This window comes from Argopecten irradians, chromosome 2 (assembly GCF_041381155.1).
Source record: "Argopecten irradians isolate NY chromosome 2, Ai_NY, whole genome shotgun sequence".
NCBI classification, from domain to species: Eukaryota; Metazoa; Mollusca; class Bivalvia; order Pectinida; family Pectinidae; genus Argopecten; species Argopecten irradians.
The window spans coordinates 42,840,251-42,859,115 of record NC_091135.1 but is presented as its reverse complement, the minus strand read 5'-3'; the positions used below and the strand labels follow the sequence as shown (position 1 = coordinate 42,859,115).

At 35.6% G+C, this 18,865-nt stretch overlaps 1 protein-coding gene across 5 annotated transcripts in view; it reads right to left on the bottom strand.

The window, feature by feature from the left end:
• Positions 1 to 228: 228 nt before the first annotated feature.
• The window catches only part of LOC138315584 (ribosomal biogenesis factor-like), a 52,229-nt gene continuing 33,592 nt past the window's right edge, over positions 229 to 18,865 (bottom strand). For 4 of the 5 annotated variants that reach the window (XM_069256714.1, XM_069256710.1, XM_069256709.1 and 1 more), the window contains 3 exons: positions 6,658 to 6,910; positions 3,923 to 4,024; positions 229 to 838 (listed from right to left, as the gene is read on the bottom strand). In XM_069256714.1, coding sequence (XP_069112815.1) covers positions 770 to 838; positions 3,923 to 4,024; positions 6,658 to 6,810 — 324 coding nt within the window. In that variant the 5' untranslated portion in view covers positions 6,811 to 6,910 and the 3' untranslated portion in view covers positions 229 to 769. Of the gene's footprint in view, positions 839 to 3,922; positions 4,025 to 6,657; positions 6,911 to 18,707; positions 18,839 to 18,865 lie in introns of those variants that run through there. The other variant, XM_069256711.1, reaches the window with a different exon arrangement.

Below are 18,865 nucleotides of genomic sequence, written 5' to 3'. Positions count from 1 at the left end.
AAAGGGAACGAAGAGGTTTGATCGATTCTATAAGATAACTGTTGAAAAAATAACGAAACCGCCATTAATCAATTAAAAATTAATAAATTAAAATTAATTACCATGCACTCTATCAAAGAACGACATAACCACGGTATTTCACATATCTTCAAACAATCAGCCATCCTCACCCAAGGGCTTCTATAGCTGGAGTACCAATTAGGAATGAAAAGAACAAAACATACCGCATACAGCGTCACAATTACCGTTTTACTAAGTCAATAAAAACAGGTAACAATATTACCACAGAAAATAAATATGTATGGAACTTTCACTCGCCATCACCATGCATGATATTCCTAAATGTTCTCTGTATTAAAACAATTGATGATTTTTAAAAAAAAAATGTTATTTTATTGTTACACAAAACAATATACCGAACTCGCCATTTGTAGTTGAGTTACAGAGACTGTCTAATTGCTGAAGCTTTCATTAATTCATTCACATTTTAAAAAAATGATGTATTAAAACATAATTCGAAACACAACATGAGTAATAATCATCGGTTATAAGACTGATGATGCCACAATAGATAGCACGAGACAACTTGCTATCATTTTATCCAATTAACATATTTAATATGGAGCAAATATCGATGACATAAATACGACATCAGTAATGGACTGTTTTGTCGATCGTGCATCTCTGGTCTTAGATCTCATTATGCAGAGATCCACTTTCAATGTCACTGTCGTTACAATTGAGAACTCATTTCAACGTTAATATTTGTCTATAGTTTAGCGAACTCCTCCGCGGCTTTGCTGACGTCAGGTGGCGGACCTTTCGTTCCTGTCTGAACCTAGAAAGTAGAAAATACCAAGTGTTAACTCCATATAACTCCTGATTAAAAAAACCATAATACATACTTAACGTACCATTGTTCAAACAAAGAAAAAATAAATCAAAATGAGAAACAAAGGGCAAAACACCAAAGACAGCGTAAAATCAAACAGCAAACACGAGATTTGCGGAGTGTTGAACATTTTATGTTTACATTTATACCGCAACCCTACTATGTCGTGCCAGTGATCACGGAAGATGATTGTTCAATTTTTGACGATAATGAATTCTTTATTTATTAGACATGATTTCATCATAAAAATGTTATTAAATATAAAAATAAGCATTGAACGTAGCGCACTTCATCATTTCATAATACTTTATAGTAGTATTATAATTGGGATTGGGCAACAGACTATGCCTATATTAGCCCTCTCCCTAACTTCATCCTTTTTGTCTATATCCAGTTGAAATTCATATTGGCTATGGATGCCCACTGAAAGACGTTCAATACTAAATGATTGATAATCTAGACATCAGGCAAACATTCAATGACGTCACCACAATAACATACCAAATATGGTAAATATATTTTCAGAGAAAAAGAAAAATAATTCATCTCCTTTGGATCCAGACAGAAAAGATTTCGACCAATGTGAGAAGATTCCCTACACCTATTGTCTTTTCAGAGGTCGTTAACAAATTTAGAATGTTTGACCCTGTGACCTTTAATGGAAGTCAATGTTATTCATTTGACCAACCCATGACTTCTTCATCTTAGCATTATTTCCAATATAAGGTTTTAGAACCTTTTGGTTATTGAAAAGAAGTTGAAATATAAACACTAACAGTTGACGAATGGACGACCAATGACGGAAGGCGGAACATAATTGAAAAGGTCACCTGATTCTCCTTCTAAGGTGAAATAAACCAAACGAAGTAAGTAACGCTAGACCAGTTAGATAATAAAAGGATGGAATGAGATTGCATTGAACAACCTTTCTGTCTTTCTAGGATTTACCAGTGACATGCATTGGGATAAAAGTTCACATATAAAGAGAAATGGTAAACTTGTTAGGCTGTTTGAAGTAAGCTATGAAACTAGCAGGCAACAAATAACCTGAAATACCAGATATATTACAATTTACATTTATTTACATGTGTATTTTTTTAATCTGCCAATTTATATACGTGTTCGTCATTGACAGATGTGATATCGCCGATAAAGTAGTCGACACTGAACATACGCCTGTTGCAGACGACATGTCAAATCTACAAAAAAGATGACAAATTTAGACGCTGTTGACACTTTCAAGGAGTCACGGTTTGATGTGTTGCTAACGTATCCGGCAAATAGAATCCAGGTGCGAAAATGCAATTAAAGACATCGCACCTGTTAGCCCCACTTAGAATTTCACATTTATACACTTTTTTTCGCCGTTACGAATCCTTAATCAGCGAAAATGGTTCTAAAACACATTCAAGATAAATATACACTATTGTAATTCATTTTTAATTATTCTAACAGGTCTGAAACACGTTAGCCTAATCGGTGTATATTGCCTTTATAACATTAACACATTCATATCATAATCATTAATGTAATATATGTAAATTTATAATTTTGGTTGAGATTGTATTTCGTAAGTTGTCCCCAGTGGTTGTATCTCGTAAGGTGCCCTTCGTCTAAACATTTAAGTTGAATGTGATGTGCTTTACACGCGGCCTAATGAATTAGATTTTAGGCAAATATGTCCCCACAGGTGTTATCGTATATAGTTTCCATTCTGCTGTAAGGCAATCCACCATAAAATGCGGTTGTTCGTGCGAGCCTGTTTCCTGATTTTTAAAACAAAAGTGATACGCCTATTGTGTTACATAACGATGAATAAAATCGTAAGGGAAAGACAAGTTCAAACGAAACTCTAATATTAGGTATTAAATCTATCGAGCGCAAACTGAACATGACCCCCATCTCTCTTCTATATTTAACAAAGTTGTTTTGGTATGGCGATGCGTGTTAGCATGCTATACAATGTGCAATAAAGACTAGTGCAGTGTGTTTCCTATATCAGGAAATGTCTAATGTATAAATCGTTATGTTCTGAGGAGTTTCTGTTATGTCAGGTTACTTGATGCATTGAAGTTTCGGTTTATACAATTATTAATGATGCACCTTGCAATACAACAGTCCTATTATATACCAAACTTTGTCCTGAAATCACATTTTCAGTTTGCGCCATTTATGTATGTAAGTAGTTTCCTCCGTGTACGTATCGGAGCGAACACTGATAGTACAGCGGTACACTTATGTCACATATATTCCCGTCGGGAAACCAGAGCTAACTACAATGAACATGCATACAATGAAGCACAAGTAGACAATAACAATGCCTTACATACAATAAACTGAGGATAAAACCCACGCAAGTCATATAAAGACATATACTTATACCAGGAGAGTATATTTTGGAAAAGAAGGAAAGCACCCAGATCGACAATACTTGTTTTAGAATCAGACGAGGTTTTATGAACTGACTTGTCTATAATAACATACAAAACGAAAGAGGCGAAAGACAAAAATTGGAAATTGCAATGATCACAATTTTGCTCCTTAAACACTATACCAATATCAAATCCCGCTGAAAAATTCTTTTTCTACATTGAAAATTTGGTCATCGACGGAATCTCCATTATTACGAAGGGGACGATTTGTAGATGGCTGATGCGTTACATTTGTAACATCTATTTTCAGCCTTTTTATAAGAAAATCATTCATAGAACAAACATTTTCACCAAGACCCTAGTCGACAATTAGTATCAAAACGGCCCGGCATCAGTCGTGGATTTCTGTAAAATTAAGTAGTACTCTTTTTTGAAGGAAAATATATAAATGGCTAATGTTAAAACTTAAGTCTAACTCTAATCCGAAAGTTTTTAGACCTTTAAAAATCGGATATATACAGGCCTTAGTATTAAGTCTGTTCAGAGTGTTAAAGGGCCGGCACACATCAGAAACATTCGGATTAGGACCATGTATCGTATAGAAGACAAAGAGATGTATCCTCTTACCAACGTCATAGATATTTGTTTACTTGTTTACCTTCTTTGTTGGTACTGTGACCTTTGTTGAGGCTAACGTTTCCTTCAGTCTGTCGAACTTTTTGTTGGCTTCTTCTGTCTTCGACTTCGTTTGAACATTCAACTGCAAAACATTATTTACATATATTCAAAGTTACAACAGGTAATTTTATTTGTGAATGGTAAATGTTTGAATGTAAATTTCCATTCGCATCCATTATGATTGTAAGTGGAGATATCAACATGTTCTTAAACACTTTAAAATACCCTAACACATTCGTCATATTAACAGCGAATTTATTCCACATTCCCTCTATCGTGATATCGTCAAAGGTTGTAACGTACATGTAATCAATTAATATTTGAAAGAAAATTGGCATGAGCCGGCAGGATCTTATCTTAAATTGCCTAAATCGAGTCATTATCAGAAAAAGGTCATGTAATATCATCAAACTGATGAATACGCGCGTTAAGTGAATGTCAATACCTTACTAACATCATAATTGAAAGGCTTATCGAATGAAAAGTATTCCAAAAATATGAAAGACATTCTAATTGAATATAATTGGTGTGAGATGTTTCAAAATTTACCATTTCGTCGGTTTTGTTAAAAGCATGTGTAAATGCATCATCATAATTACAGTTTCATGACGAACCAAGGCGTCTAAAGGTATCTCTTAATGATCCTATTCAGATATGTTGGAATAAAGGTAAGCGTTCCAAGATAAAAGGAACTTTAAAAAAATGTCGTATTATAATTCCATGTATCAGGCAAAACCTGAATGAGATAATATTGTATTTTTGTAGCGATGTAATTCATTATTTCAAACACATGAGGCTACAGACATTAAAGTTACACTTTTTATTTTAACATTAACCAAGATTGCTGCTTGTCGGACGAATCGGTGACTTTCATTCATATCATGAGTGTCCTTTTACCAACACGACAGCACATAACGATGTCCTCAGTACAGTGAGATACAGACTGATACAAACATCAAACGCCCGAAACCACAAACACAGGTAAAACACAGGTAAATCACAGGTAACAACGCAGCAAGACATGCTAATTAGGGAAGCAAGTAAAGCCAAACAAGGAAATTCGTCAGACAGGCATCGAAGGAAGTAGGCGGTTAAAAGTCGACAAACGTAATTCGCCTGTTATGCTTCTAAAGGCCAAGGTCATAGGAAGGTCAGGTCACAGTTGATAAAAAGGTCACTTTTAAAGTATCAAAGCACTCATTGTAATCAAAACTCATATGAAGAAAATTAGTAATTCCCAAAGGGATTTATTACGAACGATTAAAGGTCATTTGATGAGGAATGTTATATGCGTGACATAAAGTGTTCTATTTGAATCAGGGAAACACATAGAAACACCCGACAGTAAACATCAACATTTTGACCACGAGGTCGACATGATGGTAGAGGAAATAATACTAGAAGATGAAACTATAAATTTGTATCAATCTTATCTCATCTGTTTCATTATTATATGTTTCCTCAAGATATACATGTACAACAGGTTTGTAAATTACAGCATCTATTTCAGCAAATACAAGAGATGATTAATTAATGTAGTTGGTAAGTTTCCGTATACAATGCCCACTGTTCCGGGATAACAGCTTTGTGTAAATATAATAACGATTTGTGGTCTGTGTTATGCAATATAAGTCAGTTGTTATTAGTGTTATATTTCAATTATTTTTCAAAGGCAGCAAAGGACAAACAAGTTTTCTATTGTGACGACAGCAATCCATTAACCATAGCGCTATTGCCAAGAAAGTGTTTGAATAGTGTAACCTGAAACTTCTGAATTCAAACAAGTCGCAAGTTAAGACAAAAGGAGTAAGACACAACTTTCTTACATAAAGCTATAATAAAATAATGGTGACGAAACGTTTATGTAGTTATGTAATGATATTTTTATTTATCTTGGTTGGAGTATAATTTGGCAATCAAACTGAATGTTTTGCTTCAGAATGTTTCTCTAGATTCATAAGATAGAGAGTCAAATCCACGTACATATCACATCTAAATCTTCAAGATGTCGAAAACACATTTACCCTGTAACTGAACCCAAACACCCCTGTTTTATCAAAGACCATCCGATCGAATATCAACACACACATTACACTTCCGAGCAATACGCGGCATGCGAGTAACTCATTGGATCTAAAGTTTACTTCTGACGCTACTCTAACAACGGTGACAATAAAGTTAATGATCCCTAGTCTCTACCTTAAGAATAACACATCGACAGAACTGACCAGTATACACCAGATGAACCCGTTGTTTATACAATATTATTCTAATTCCTACTGTATACGGACATCAAATTCTAGCACATATTTCGAATATGTAGTGTTTTTGTTTTTTCATCACATTATAACACTGTTACAATGTTTTCAATTTTCCCTTTATTTATGTTAATTTGTTTCCCATAATTTTCTTTTATTTTTTATTTTTGAGGGAGTTTTATTGTTCATTATCTAAAACTTACAGATTAGGCTATTCTGAAAACCTCTTTAATTGGGGAAACTAATTACATGTACTACTAAAATAGTATTTTTATATTGTTTTCCTAGTTATTGGCACAGGGGAAGAAGTTCATGAATTGATATTAGAATACTGGTTTCTGAAATGTATCGTAATTAGAAGCAGCAAGAGAAAAATCGAGAACCATTATTGGCCGAATTTATAAAACAGATAGAATAAGTAGTATAAGTATGAGAATCAATGAAACAACGTCGGTACCTTTTTAAGGCTACTGCTAACCGTCTTCGTCTTGGCTTTTCTCACACCCGCCACTTTGAATACCGCAGTCTCCTTTTTCACCTTGCTTTTAGACTGAGCAATCGTCGACTGTCCACCTTGCTTTGCTGTCTTAGTCCGACCTTGTTTCCCCATATTGATGGACACTGGTTACAATTGCTTGTTAAGACGTTATTTATTTGCTCAGGTTCAGCGTGACTCTGGTACTGTTGCAGAAGGCAGAAGATGAACGTTCCTACAAAAAGACACAGCTCTTCAATCCTCGTTAACAGTCAATGTCTTACTAACATTACCTTCAAATCAGTGGCAGAGAATAGTAAATATCTCGGCCAAACACTTGTGTTCAACAAACGATCAAGTTATTTTGATTCATGTTTTTTTCATTGTATTGCCATGTTACACTTTTGGCATTGACATCATAGCCGGTCTCAAAGCCGAGAAACATTGGATTTTATAAACTAATTTACAACCGGTGAGTATATGTACGTGGTTTTACACAGTTTGAGTAAATTGAAAAACAACGTATATCAATGGGATATAAAATTACATATATATACACATAGTAATATAATTATAGTATATTAGATATATATTACAGGTTTTAGTTAACCATACGGTGTACGATTTCTGATAAACAAGTAACATAGACAATAGGAGAGTTCTCATCATAAGCAAAACTCCAAGAAAACTAAGAGCATATCATTACAAAGATTTAAGCAGGAGTCAACCATAGAAATGTAACATCTGGTAATAAAGTGACAAAAAACTTCCATCTTAACGAGCATGGAGAAAATTAGTTGTTTTTTTTGTGAAAGCAAGAGCAACATGATTGGTATGAGCAACTACGGCAGTTTTATAAGATTCATATATACAGAGGGACCACCTCAGATCATATTGTCCCGATCGAGTACCTAACAGGTGTCTATTTCTACGCGTATCAAAACATCTAACATGCGTTCGTTATTCTAGAAATTAGTGCCGTTTCACGTTTCAAACTTTGTAGCTTATCTATAACAAAACATAAGAAAATAACACAACCTCGATATATGTGTTATTGGAATAGGTTTGTGGTATTCACTAAATCCTATACATGTATCAGACTGCATCCAGACTAACAAGAAAGAGAACATAGCAATCGCGATGCTGTGAAAACCTGGGTTGCACTTCTTTGAAGTTATATGTAAGTGTACGAAAGAAAGTCATTGATACCTTGGTGTAAAATCGTTAATGCTGTAGGTTTAGTTGAACGTGATGGCGTTTTGTAACAAAGACAGTCATCAAGCAGTTATATGGAGCTTTGTGACCTTTCGTAATGTTGCATTTATGACAATGGTGAATGAGAAAACAGCAATAAAACAACAATTATGCTGATTTAACAGCGAGATGAATTTTATAACAGGTACATGACGCAACATATGTAATGCCCAGATACACATTCATTTTATTGTAGATAAAGTATATTTTCCAACAGTCCACATATTCTCTTTATCCAGGGTATTTGCCAGGCCTTAATATGGCCCGGAAGAAAGGACCCATTCCCAATTGAAAAAATAGCACTTTATTTTCCCAAATTCAGTCAGTATTTTCCCAATCACCTTTAAATTGACTTAAAACCCCAAATGATGTCTTAATGTAAATAAACTGATGCATCAGTAAAAAAACTAAGCATTCTTTGATGTAAATAAACTGATGCATCAGTAAAAAAACTAAGCATTCTTTGTTATCTTTATTTCTCCACTTTGATACGGTCAAAAATTATACTTATGATATTTTCCCAATTTTTGAGATAACACCAATGATATCTTCACAATTTTTGCTTTGGGTCCCTTTCACAAAATAGCTGGTAAAAACCCTGATCCTAATTCCTTCAATACTGTAAATAAGATAGTATTCTTCAGCAAAAACATCCAAGAGTAACAAAATTAACTAAACAAATATTGTATCGGACTATTTCGTAAATTGTAAAATATCCAACTGATAAAAATATTCTCTAAAACTTTTAAATAGCCATTTCTGTACACTTCAGTGTCTTTGCTGTGACAAGCATTATGTCCGATTTCCTAATTTCACTGTTCAACGTACATGTACATGTAGCACAATTATGCAGATTTATGTTCACAACATAGAATGGATGCTTTGTCCCAGCGACACACTCATGTATATCTAATTACTGTACTATCCGATAATTCCTGAGTCTTGTGTATAGCATTCATGTCATTGTGCATACGTTGTAGCTTTGATTTCAAGCCTAACACAAAAGCATTTATATTTTTGATGTGAGGCGATTTCTACATTATTAGAATCTCATAGCCGACATCAATAAATGAGCCAGTACAATTCCAATTTGGTCGCCATAGAGGTTGTTAAAATGGGGGTATCTCTACATGAAACATGTTGGGAATGAGGTATATCTGCACACACCGATCATCTCATGTATCAAGGCATCAATGGAAATGCTAAACTAATCATTAGTGAATATGTTCACACGTCTTCTTATTGCCCATAAACCTTGCACATTTCTATGGCTTGAATTTAAATGATTTTATTCAACAAGTGCTACGTTCCTGTGCCTAAGGCTCGAGGATAAATGACACCCGATGTATGGGTAAATCGCTGTTTTATTAATACTGTTTGACCTACGTGCTATTATCTATCCTACCGCACATTCGTCAATACTCTTTCATGTATTTTTTTTTATTAAAGTCGGGCAGACGACAGGGATATGCCATTCAGATATCGCCGTGTTTCGCACAGCCACCTGTGCAAGTTTTTCATGAATGAGTTTTCGTCTGAAACGTGTCTGTAAACCGTGATTATCGAGGTTTACATTACGGGGTAGTACATGTATATCGGCACCTGTAGAACACGGAAAACAAATACGAATTCAATAGGATTGTCCTATATACATGTTGATCCTTCTACATAATGGAAATAACCTGATGTTGACCACAACAATACTCTGAATCAAACAAAAACAAGAGATCCCAGAGGGATCTTGGCGCCCACCAAAGAATGATCTATGTCTGACAATGGAAAGAGGGATCTTTTCTCTGCTTTTCAAACTTTTGCAAACATACTACATATAAAATTTGAGACAGATCGCTTCAGTACTTTCTGAGAAATAGCAGTAACAAACTTCAACTATCAAAATCCAAGATGGCTCCTTGGCGGCCATCTTGTAAATCGATCGGTCCCAAATCGAAATATGCACAAACTAGGGCCATAGAGGAACCTATATATGAAATTTGAGACAGATTCATTCAATACTTTCTGAGAAATAGTGATAACAAACTTTAACTATCAAATTCCAAGATGGCAGCCTGGCGGCCATTTTGTTGACCGATCGATCCAAAAACGCATTATGCACAACAAGAGCCCTAGGGAAACCTACATATGAAATATGAGAAAGATCCCTTCAGTACTTTGTGAGAAATAGCGATAACAAACTTTAACTATCAAATTCCAAGATGGCAGCCTGGCGGCCATTTTGTTGACCGATCGATCCAAAAACGCATTATGCACAACAAGAGCCCTAGGGAAACCTACATATGAAATATGAGAAAGATCCCTTCAGTACTTTGTGAGAAATAGCGATAACAATCTTTAACTATCAAAATCCAAGATGGCTGCCTGGTGGCCATTTTGTTGACCGATCGATCCAAAAACGCATTATGCACAACTAGGGCCCTAGGGGAACCTACATATGAAATTTGAGAAAGATCCCTTCAGTACTTTCTGAGAAATAGCGATAACAAACTTTAAGTATTAAAATCCAAGATGGCTGCCTGGCGGCCATCTTGTTAACCGATTGGTCCCAAAATGCAATATGCACAACTAGGGCCCTAGGGGAACCTACATATGAAATTTGAGAAAGATCCCTTCAGTACTTTCTGAGAAATAGCGATAACAAACTTTAAGTATTAAAATCCAAGATGGCTGCCTGGCGGCCATCTTGTTAACCGATTGGTCCCAAAATGCAATATGCACAACTAGGGCCCTAGGGGAACCTACATATGAAATTTGAGAAAGATCCCTTCAGTACTTTCTGAGAAATAGCGATAACAAACTTTAAGTATCAAAATCCAAGATGGCTGCCTGGCGGCCATCTTGTTAACCGATTGGTCCCAAAATGCAATATGCACAACTAGGGCCCTAGGGGAACCTACATATGAAATTTGAGAAAGATCTCTTCAGTACTTTCTGAGAAATAGCGATAACAAACTTTAAGTATCAAAATCCAAGATGGCTGCCTGGCGGCCATCTTGTTAACCGATTGGTCCCAAAATGCAATATGCACAACTAGGGCCCTAGGGGAACCTACATATGAAATTTGAGAAAGATCCCTTCAGTGCTTTCTGAGAAATAGCGATAACAAGAATTGTTAACGGACGGAAGGACGGACGGAAGGACGGACGGAAGGACGGACGGACCACGGACAAAAAGCGATTTGAATACTCTGAATCAAACAAAAACAATCACAATCAGCATGGGAGGCTGTGATATATTGACATCATACTAGCCATCAAGATCAGGAAACAAATTTGTATGAGTAGAGTACAATTAAGCGAGACGTATTATATCTATTGAATAAAATTACATTTACTTGTAACCTATATTACCAAATTAATTTAATAGTTTTAGTTTTTTGTTGCCTCTAGATTCTACCGTCTGTCTGTATATCTTAACCATCAGTAATTAGTCCAAGGTCTCAACAGATATATGCATAAGATGTTAATCGACGATTCTGTTTTGAATTGTCCATTAATGTTAGATATTCAAACTTGCAGGTTCAGGATTGCGTGGACCGAGAACTCCAACTGGTTTACATTACTTAATGTGAATTAAGGTTTCTCTTTTGTGTTTTGATGTTAAGATACCTAAACTTGCAGACTCGGGAAATCAGGTTATGATTGTGACGACTTCATTAATCACCTAATCAGAACAACTAGAGCTGGACTGACATTGTTTAACGCCAAGACGTTTGACAAGGCCAACTACATAGCTTACTGTGTGGATTCAATGAAGTACCGTGCCAGGGCGTCGTGTACTTTTATATCTGCATTTAAACGTATGTTTTCGCCATTCATAATGTATGTAAGACAAGCTGATATTGGCAAAGGTAGTCTGAATGCCATATATGGCTAAATGATATTGGCAAAGGTGTGAAAAACACGCCCAGTCTATCACCTTCCACTGATTATCTAGTCAGGGAGACAGCAAATACACGGACTATCTCATTCTGAGTTTGAACCTATGACCCGAACCCTGCACTAAATCCGGTCCTGAAATTCACACCATCAGATAAACTGACCAACAATTGTTCGCAAATTACCTTTTGACAGTTTTAATAAAATTTTAGACAATACAAGTTTACCTGTGTGACAAGACGTAACGTAATCGGCCTCCACCCAGGGGAGTCCGACTGTGTTAATGTAATCACACTTGTAAGTTTGATAGATCAAATTGACACGGATTATCAGACCTATCAGGGTTATATACACACGATATGGCGATACCGTCAGGATGATAATGTACGTAGTAATTAAATACTTAACGAGGTGGTTTGATATCCACACGTAATGTAGGTATATGATATATACATTCAGCACATTAAGCACTAATGTAAGACACATAGGACATTGTACCTACAGATGCTGCGGACGTCATAACAATGTGATATATATTCTCGTGATTATTTTAGCTTGTTGGTATCACTCCCTCGCCAAACCTTGGTTCATATAAGGACAGATGTAAAGTAGTCATCACAGAAGCACTAAAGCACAAAGAAACTTAAAAGAAAACGATTAATATAAACAATACAAGGAACTCCTTATTTGAATATGTAAGTTTCTGAAATAGGTAAATATCATTTGTTGAACAAACTTGGTAGCCCTTCATCCATATATGGTTGTAACCCATTCAAGGATTAATATAAGGAGGAGTCAGATTTTAAAGCCAAATTTCAGCAAAGCTCTCATTTTGGACCTTCGCCGTACTATCCCCACTGTTCTTAGCTAGGTCCTTTATAAAATATGATTGTCCCCACCAAAAGTTCCCCCTTCTGAATCAATTAAAACCCCTATCGACCAATTTTCATTGAGATCGGAGACTGAAACCTGAAAACAGGAAGTGGGCCAGCGACCATCTTTGAATATCAAAATCTTTACGAAATGTTTGCATGTTGTTCGGCATCAATTAAAACCCCTATAGACCAATTTTCATTGAGATCGGACACTGAAACCTGAAAACAGGAAGAGGGTCAGCTAAAATTAAGGAACTTTGTCTTTTTGGGGCCCCACCCCTCAGCCCCTAGAGGTCGGACCAGACTCATTTATATAAAATATGATTGTCCTTCCCCAATGATGTTTCACACCAAATATGGATGAACTTCATCCAAGGATGAAAGAGGAGTAGGATTTTAAAGCTAAATTTAAGAAAATTTCCCCATTTGGGGCCCCCATCCCTCAGTCCCTAGGGGTAGGACCAGGCTCATTTATATAACATATGATTGTCCTTCCCCAATGATGTTTTACACCAAATATAGATGAAATCCATCCAAGGATGAAGGAGGAGTAGGATTTTAAAGCTAAAAGTAAGAAAATATGTCCTTTTAGGGCCCCACCCCTCAGCCCCTAGGGGTCGCATCAGACTCATTTATATAAAACATGATTGTCCGTCCCCAATGATGTTTCACACCAAATATGGATGAAATCCATCCAAGGATGAAAGAGGAGTAGGATTTTAAAGCTAAAACTAGAAAATTTGCCCTTTTGAAGCCCCATCCCTCAGCCCCTAGGGGTTGGACTAGGCTCATTTATATAACATATGATTGTCCGTCCCCAATGGTGTTTCAAACCAAATATTGATGAAATCCATCTAAGGATGAAGGAGGAGTAGGATTTTAAAGCTAAAATTCAGGGAAAATAACCCATTTGGGGCACCCACCCCCCAGCCCATAGGAGTCGGACCAGGTTCATTTATATAAAATATTATTGTCCTTCCCCAATGATGTTTCACACACAAAAAATGGATGAAATCCATCCAAGGATGAAAGAGGAGTAGGATTTTAAAGCTTAGATTAAGAAAATTTGCCCATTTGGGGCCCCACCCCTCAGCCCTTAGGGGTCGGACTAGGCTCATTTATATAAAATATGATTGTCCATCCCAAATGATGTTTCAAACCAAATATGGATGAAATCCATCTAAGGATGAAGGATGAGTAGGATTTTAAAGCTATAATTCAGAAAAAAACATTTGGGGCCCAGCCCCTCTGCCCCTAGGGGTCGGACCTAACTCATTTATATAAAATATGATTGTCCTCCCCTAATAATGTTCACACTAAATATAGATGTAATCCACTAAAGGGTTAAGGAGGAGTAGGCTTTTGTATAAATAGTCTTACGCACGACGCACGGCGCACGGCGGACGGCGCACGGCGCACGACGACGGACGAAACACGATGACAATAGGTCATCCTGACCTTCGGTTAGATGACCTAAAAAAATATTGACGATCCCCGATGTTGCAAGGAGACAAAATATCATATCAATTTTATTTTTTGTTTGGATCGAGTTTAACGAGCGCAATCTAGAGGAGAGAATTATGTCTAAAGCAGGTACTTAAGTTTGATAAATTAGGAAATATATTTCAATACATTAGTATATATAGAAGCATAGTTTTTTTTAGTATAATTTAGGTATATCAGGAAATGAACAGAACAGCTAAAGTTTTGCTAAGATATGAATGGAGGAAGGAGACGCCACCATGTGCTGTCATTTGTCAATGCCTCTTTTACAATTTTCACAAAAAACCCGGCTTTTATATATGAGTGATTAACATTTCATGGACAGGCAAAAATATGCGGGTTGTAACTCTGTTCACGTAAGCAAGACATAAAACAGATTACAAAACACATGCATTAAACCTGAAGCCATATTGTAAAATGTATTATTACCACTATGAAATATACCCATGTGTAAAGATGAACGGACTTGAATGGCTGGAAGTCTCAAACACAAGATAAAAGAGAAAATTTCCATATCTAAGATATTTTTTGTTTTGGAGATTTTTTTGTTTTCTTTCAAGCATCATTTTATCACTCTGCTGTTATCGTTAATATCGTATACTTTATTGTGATGCACTTTATCAATGGACGCAATCTTTCGTTGTCAGGATTCAAATGCAACGTGACTGTACATCCGAATGTCCGTTGTATAGTAACTGCTAATACGTCACATCTCAGAGATCCTCTAAGATGGGAGATAATTCTAAAGATAATTATCTGGGCAAGTACTTTTTTCATGTGTTTTAATGAAAGAGTTTTATCTTTTATACAATAAGTAACACATTATCATAAGCAGACGACACTTTGAAGATATTCACAAGGTATCGGTATGTTAAGAAACATATTTATGACAGAAGATTGGGCCATAAGAATTGTTGAAGTAAATCAATAAATAATTTTGTATCTATTTCAAACATCCACAGACCCTATGATAGTTTGTTAGCATGTCGAGGGCTCTAGGATAGTTTCCAGCCGTCTACTACGACCTAGATATAGGCAACATCATAGTATTACACCCTAAAAAGGTTTCTACTATGTGTTTAAATTGTGGTCCTGGATAAACACATGTAATTGTAGAAAAGTAGCCCGGGTATACGTTCGACAACAAGATACCCTATACAGAGGAATTTTCCACGACTTAAACTGCTTAAATTGCAGAAATATAATCTGCATGGTCCACAAGCAGAGGAATGCAAGACATTAATGTAACTTGAGTACGACTTATATTCCTCCAGATTGTGTTCGTAAACATTGCATATCCATGTGCTACATTAGAAAAGCGACCAGCCCAATGATCTTAACACCTTTTATCAAACACTTGACGACCATTACATCATTGAACTGGATAAAACACATTTAGTTATAAGAATTCGATAACCCATCACGCACCATATGCCAAATAAAACATCGGATGTTTAAAGTAGTCATTTAAACTATTTAATGCATTTCATAAAAGTAAAGTTCGTGTCACAAGTACACAGGACAGGCGATATCACAGCCAATCTTCGACAGTCAACAGTCTTCAGCACTTTTAACTTTTACCTTCTCCATCACTGGACCTTCAAATGGTCAATATTTTCTTTAAAACGTTAGCAGTCAAACAAGTTCGTTTTCCTAGGTTTTGTTAGAGTATCTTTGTTATTTCCTAAAACCAACTCTCAAAATGACCAATGTAAAAAATCTCACAATTATAATTTATTGAAGACGTTATCAGTAGAACGAAGCAGTGAAGTGAAGCATACACCCTTAATTGACGTTTTTGATCGTTTTAGGTAAAATTGACATTAGACATTTAACAGACATCGACCTGAATTTTCATCTGGAATCACATGAAGATATGTTGCTTATACTCATTTGAGTTTATATAGGAAGGGGATAGAAACTAGTATTCCTTTCTATCTCAAACGTGAGGTTTTTGGCCAATTTTCAGTAGCATCAGTCGCTGTCTAAATTTGAACAGAGGTCGCGGTATCCAAGTGGTTAAACTGTCTCGACTCATTAAAATAAAATACACAACAAAATCAAACAAACTGGTATTGACTATTTGTGCTTTGTACTGACGAGAAAACACCAGGTGTGATGCATGTAACAACTTAAAATCTCAAAAATCAATTTGTTTTTTATACCATCATACCGATGTCATGGTTTCCTCCAATTTATCTTGAAATGTATCTTTTGAGTAGAGTAGAATTCGAATCCTGCCTACACGGGGATATCGCTATAAGTGTCAGTTCGTGGTCACAAGTACATAAAACATCCATTACATTAGCACGCTTCCTGTCCTCCCACAATCACAAAGCTCAATAAGTTACCTATCTGTAGCAAAACTTCGCAGATCTTCAGCCATTCCCATGTATAACAACAAAACATTAAAATTGAAATATTTACATCTATAATTGATTTTGCCACTCAAGTACCACAGGTGTTCCTTTACTAACGCAGTCATTTCAAGTACTGATAATCAAATAAGGAGAGATGAGGAAATCAGATACCATAGACCATTACTGTAGAGCCGGTTATTTTTGTGGGATATTGAAAAGGTCGCTATAATGAAGTTAGTGAAACATTAATACAATACACACTTAAAATATACTCACGTTTTCAAAATTCAAATTATACCACTGAACGTAAAAATTGTTAGAACTAATTTGACAGTGATTAGTAATCCTAGAAAATATCTTCGCAAGACTGAAATTATTGCGACATTAGATGATTTCAAACCATACTGTTGATAATGATTTCTTTCATTCTTCCCTTCCCACAAATCTTTACCTATGAATGACACGTATATAATACTATTATACTCTGTATTCAATTGACGACAGTGTAATACATGGACGAAATAGCCTTTGGTGTCCGCATAGTTGTATGAGATCCATGCACCAAAGCTTGGTACCAAAAAGTCCTATCGGATACAAAGATAATAAAACTGTTTCCAGTTACTTGCAAAGTATTTGAAATTCTTAAAAAATATCAATTTACAGCTTGAGTAAAATTGGTTAAAATCATAGTACATGTACATCACAACATTTATAGGATCCATCATCTAATTTGTAAACAATTTGCGTACTCTTCATTAATGGCAGAAGGATTACTTATCACCTCTGTTGTGAAGTGATATACATTTCTATTTTAGAACTAATGGATGAAGAATACAATCCACCATGGAAATAAAATACATCCGGTATTTTATTTCTAAAGTAATATATCTTACAGCATGATAACCAATTGCTAACGTTAATTAACACAAATGGTACTACTCAAAAGATGTTTCTTGATGCTAATATAATGAACAGTGTATTGCTCTGATAAAAAGATAATCAAAATATTTTGTATATATAGATACATTATCAAGTTCCGTAAATAACAAACTAAAATATTGTATCATAACTACATGAAGTACTGCTTTGTGTGAGGGATGTGCTTTTCATAAAAAGCGTCAAAGGAGTGACAAGATCAAACATTGATTCTTTCTGTATGTTGAATAAGTATTCTGTATACAAACAACCTGAAACAATCATCTAATGAGCATCGTGCGTGGGAACAGTTGATTCATAAGAACAATTATATATATCCAGACTCCATGGACTACAAATACTTAATTGCACACCATACAACATAAATGAAGACCGCGAAAGATCGTAAAACACTTATTCTATTCTTGCCCCTGAATACATCTAAAGACAAAGACAACATTGTGCTTCTCATTACATTTGTAGATATCAAAGATCTTGAATGTATTAGGAGAAGCTCCCTGCCGTGTTAGAAGTCGCTAGTACAGAAAAACACCAATATGTTAAGAGAAAGGTTCGTTTGATTTTTTCCGCGTATACTGGTAACACACACTTGAAAAAGGGGGTGCAAGGGAATGAAAGAGGAAATAACTAGGGAGGGTTGATATAATTAACAAAGAGTCTGTATAGTTCTAAATAAGTCTGACATATTCCAAAGAAAGCACGTCTCCAATCATTATAAACCAAGTCCGCAAAATTCTTGCCTGTGCTGCTGTTATAGAGATAATTAACTTTATAATTTCATCACGCGTTTTAATTCCTTGGGTATGCACGTCATTTTCTCCCAGCAAGCCGTAATCTGTTACGCAAGGCCGGTTTAATTTCTGCGCCAACTGCTATAAAATCCTAACCTTTTATGCATTACCATAGATCTTCATTATACAAAGTTCTCTAAAACCCTTCAGGTACACAAGTATAATTCTGCAGCGTGTTGTCGTAATACAGCTAATGTATTCGGTTCAAGTAAGCACATGGAGGCACAAAAATCACTGCCCACGTATTTCCTCAAGGGGGTCTTTACATCTGAATTTATGTCAACCTAAGCAATGTACAAAACAAAGATTTTGATCAGAAACAGTTGCACACCTGTGCATTTTAAAAGTAGGTGCTGATTATTGTACCACAATATACCATTTCTTTATCAGGGGTTCTTTAGTTACAAACACAATACTTACAACACAGTGCACACTGATGATGTAGAATGGGTAATTGAACCAATTCAAATGCACCTCATATTTTGTAAAAAGGTAACACCAGATAAAATCTTGTTTTAAAAGTTTACCTATACTCGCACAGAAAGAAGATACTCCATTATACTAAAACACTATACAGT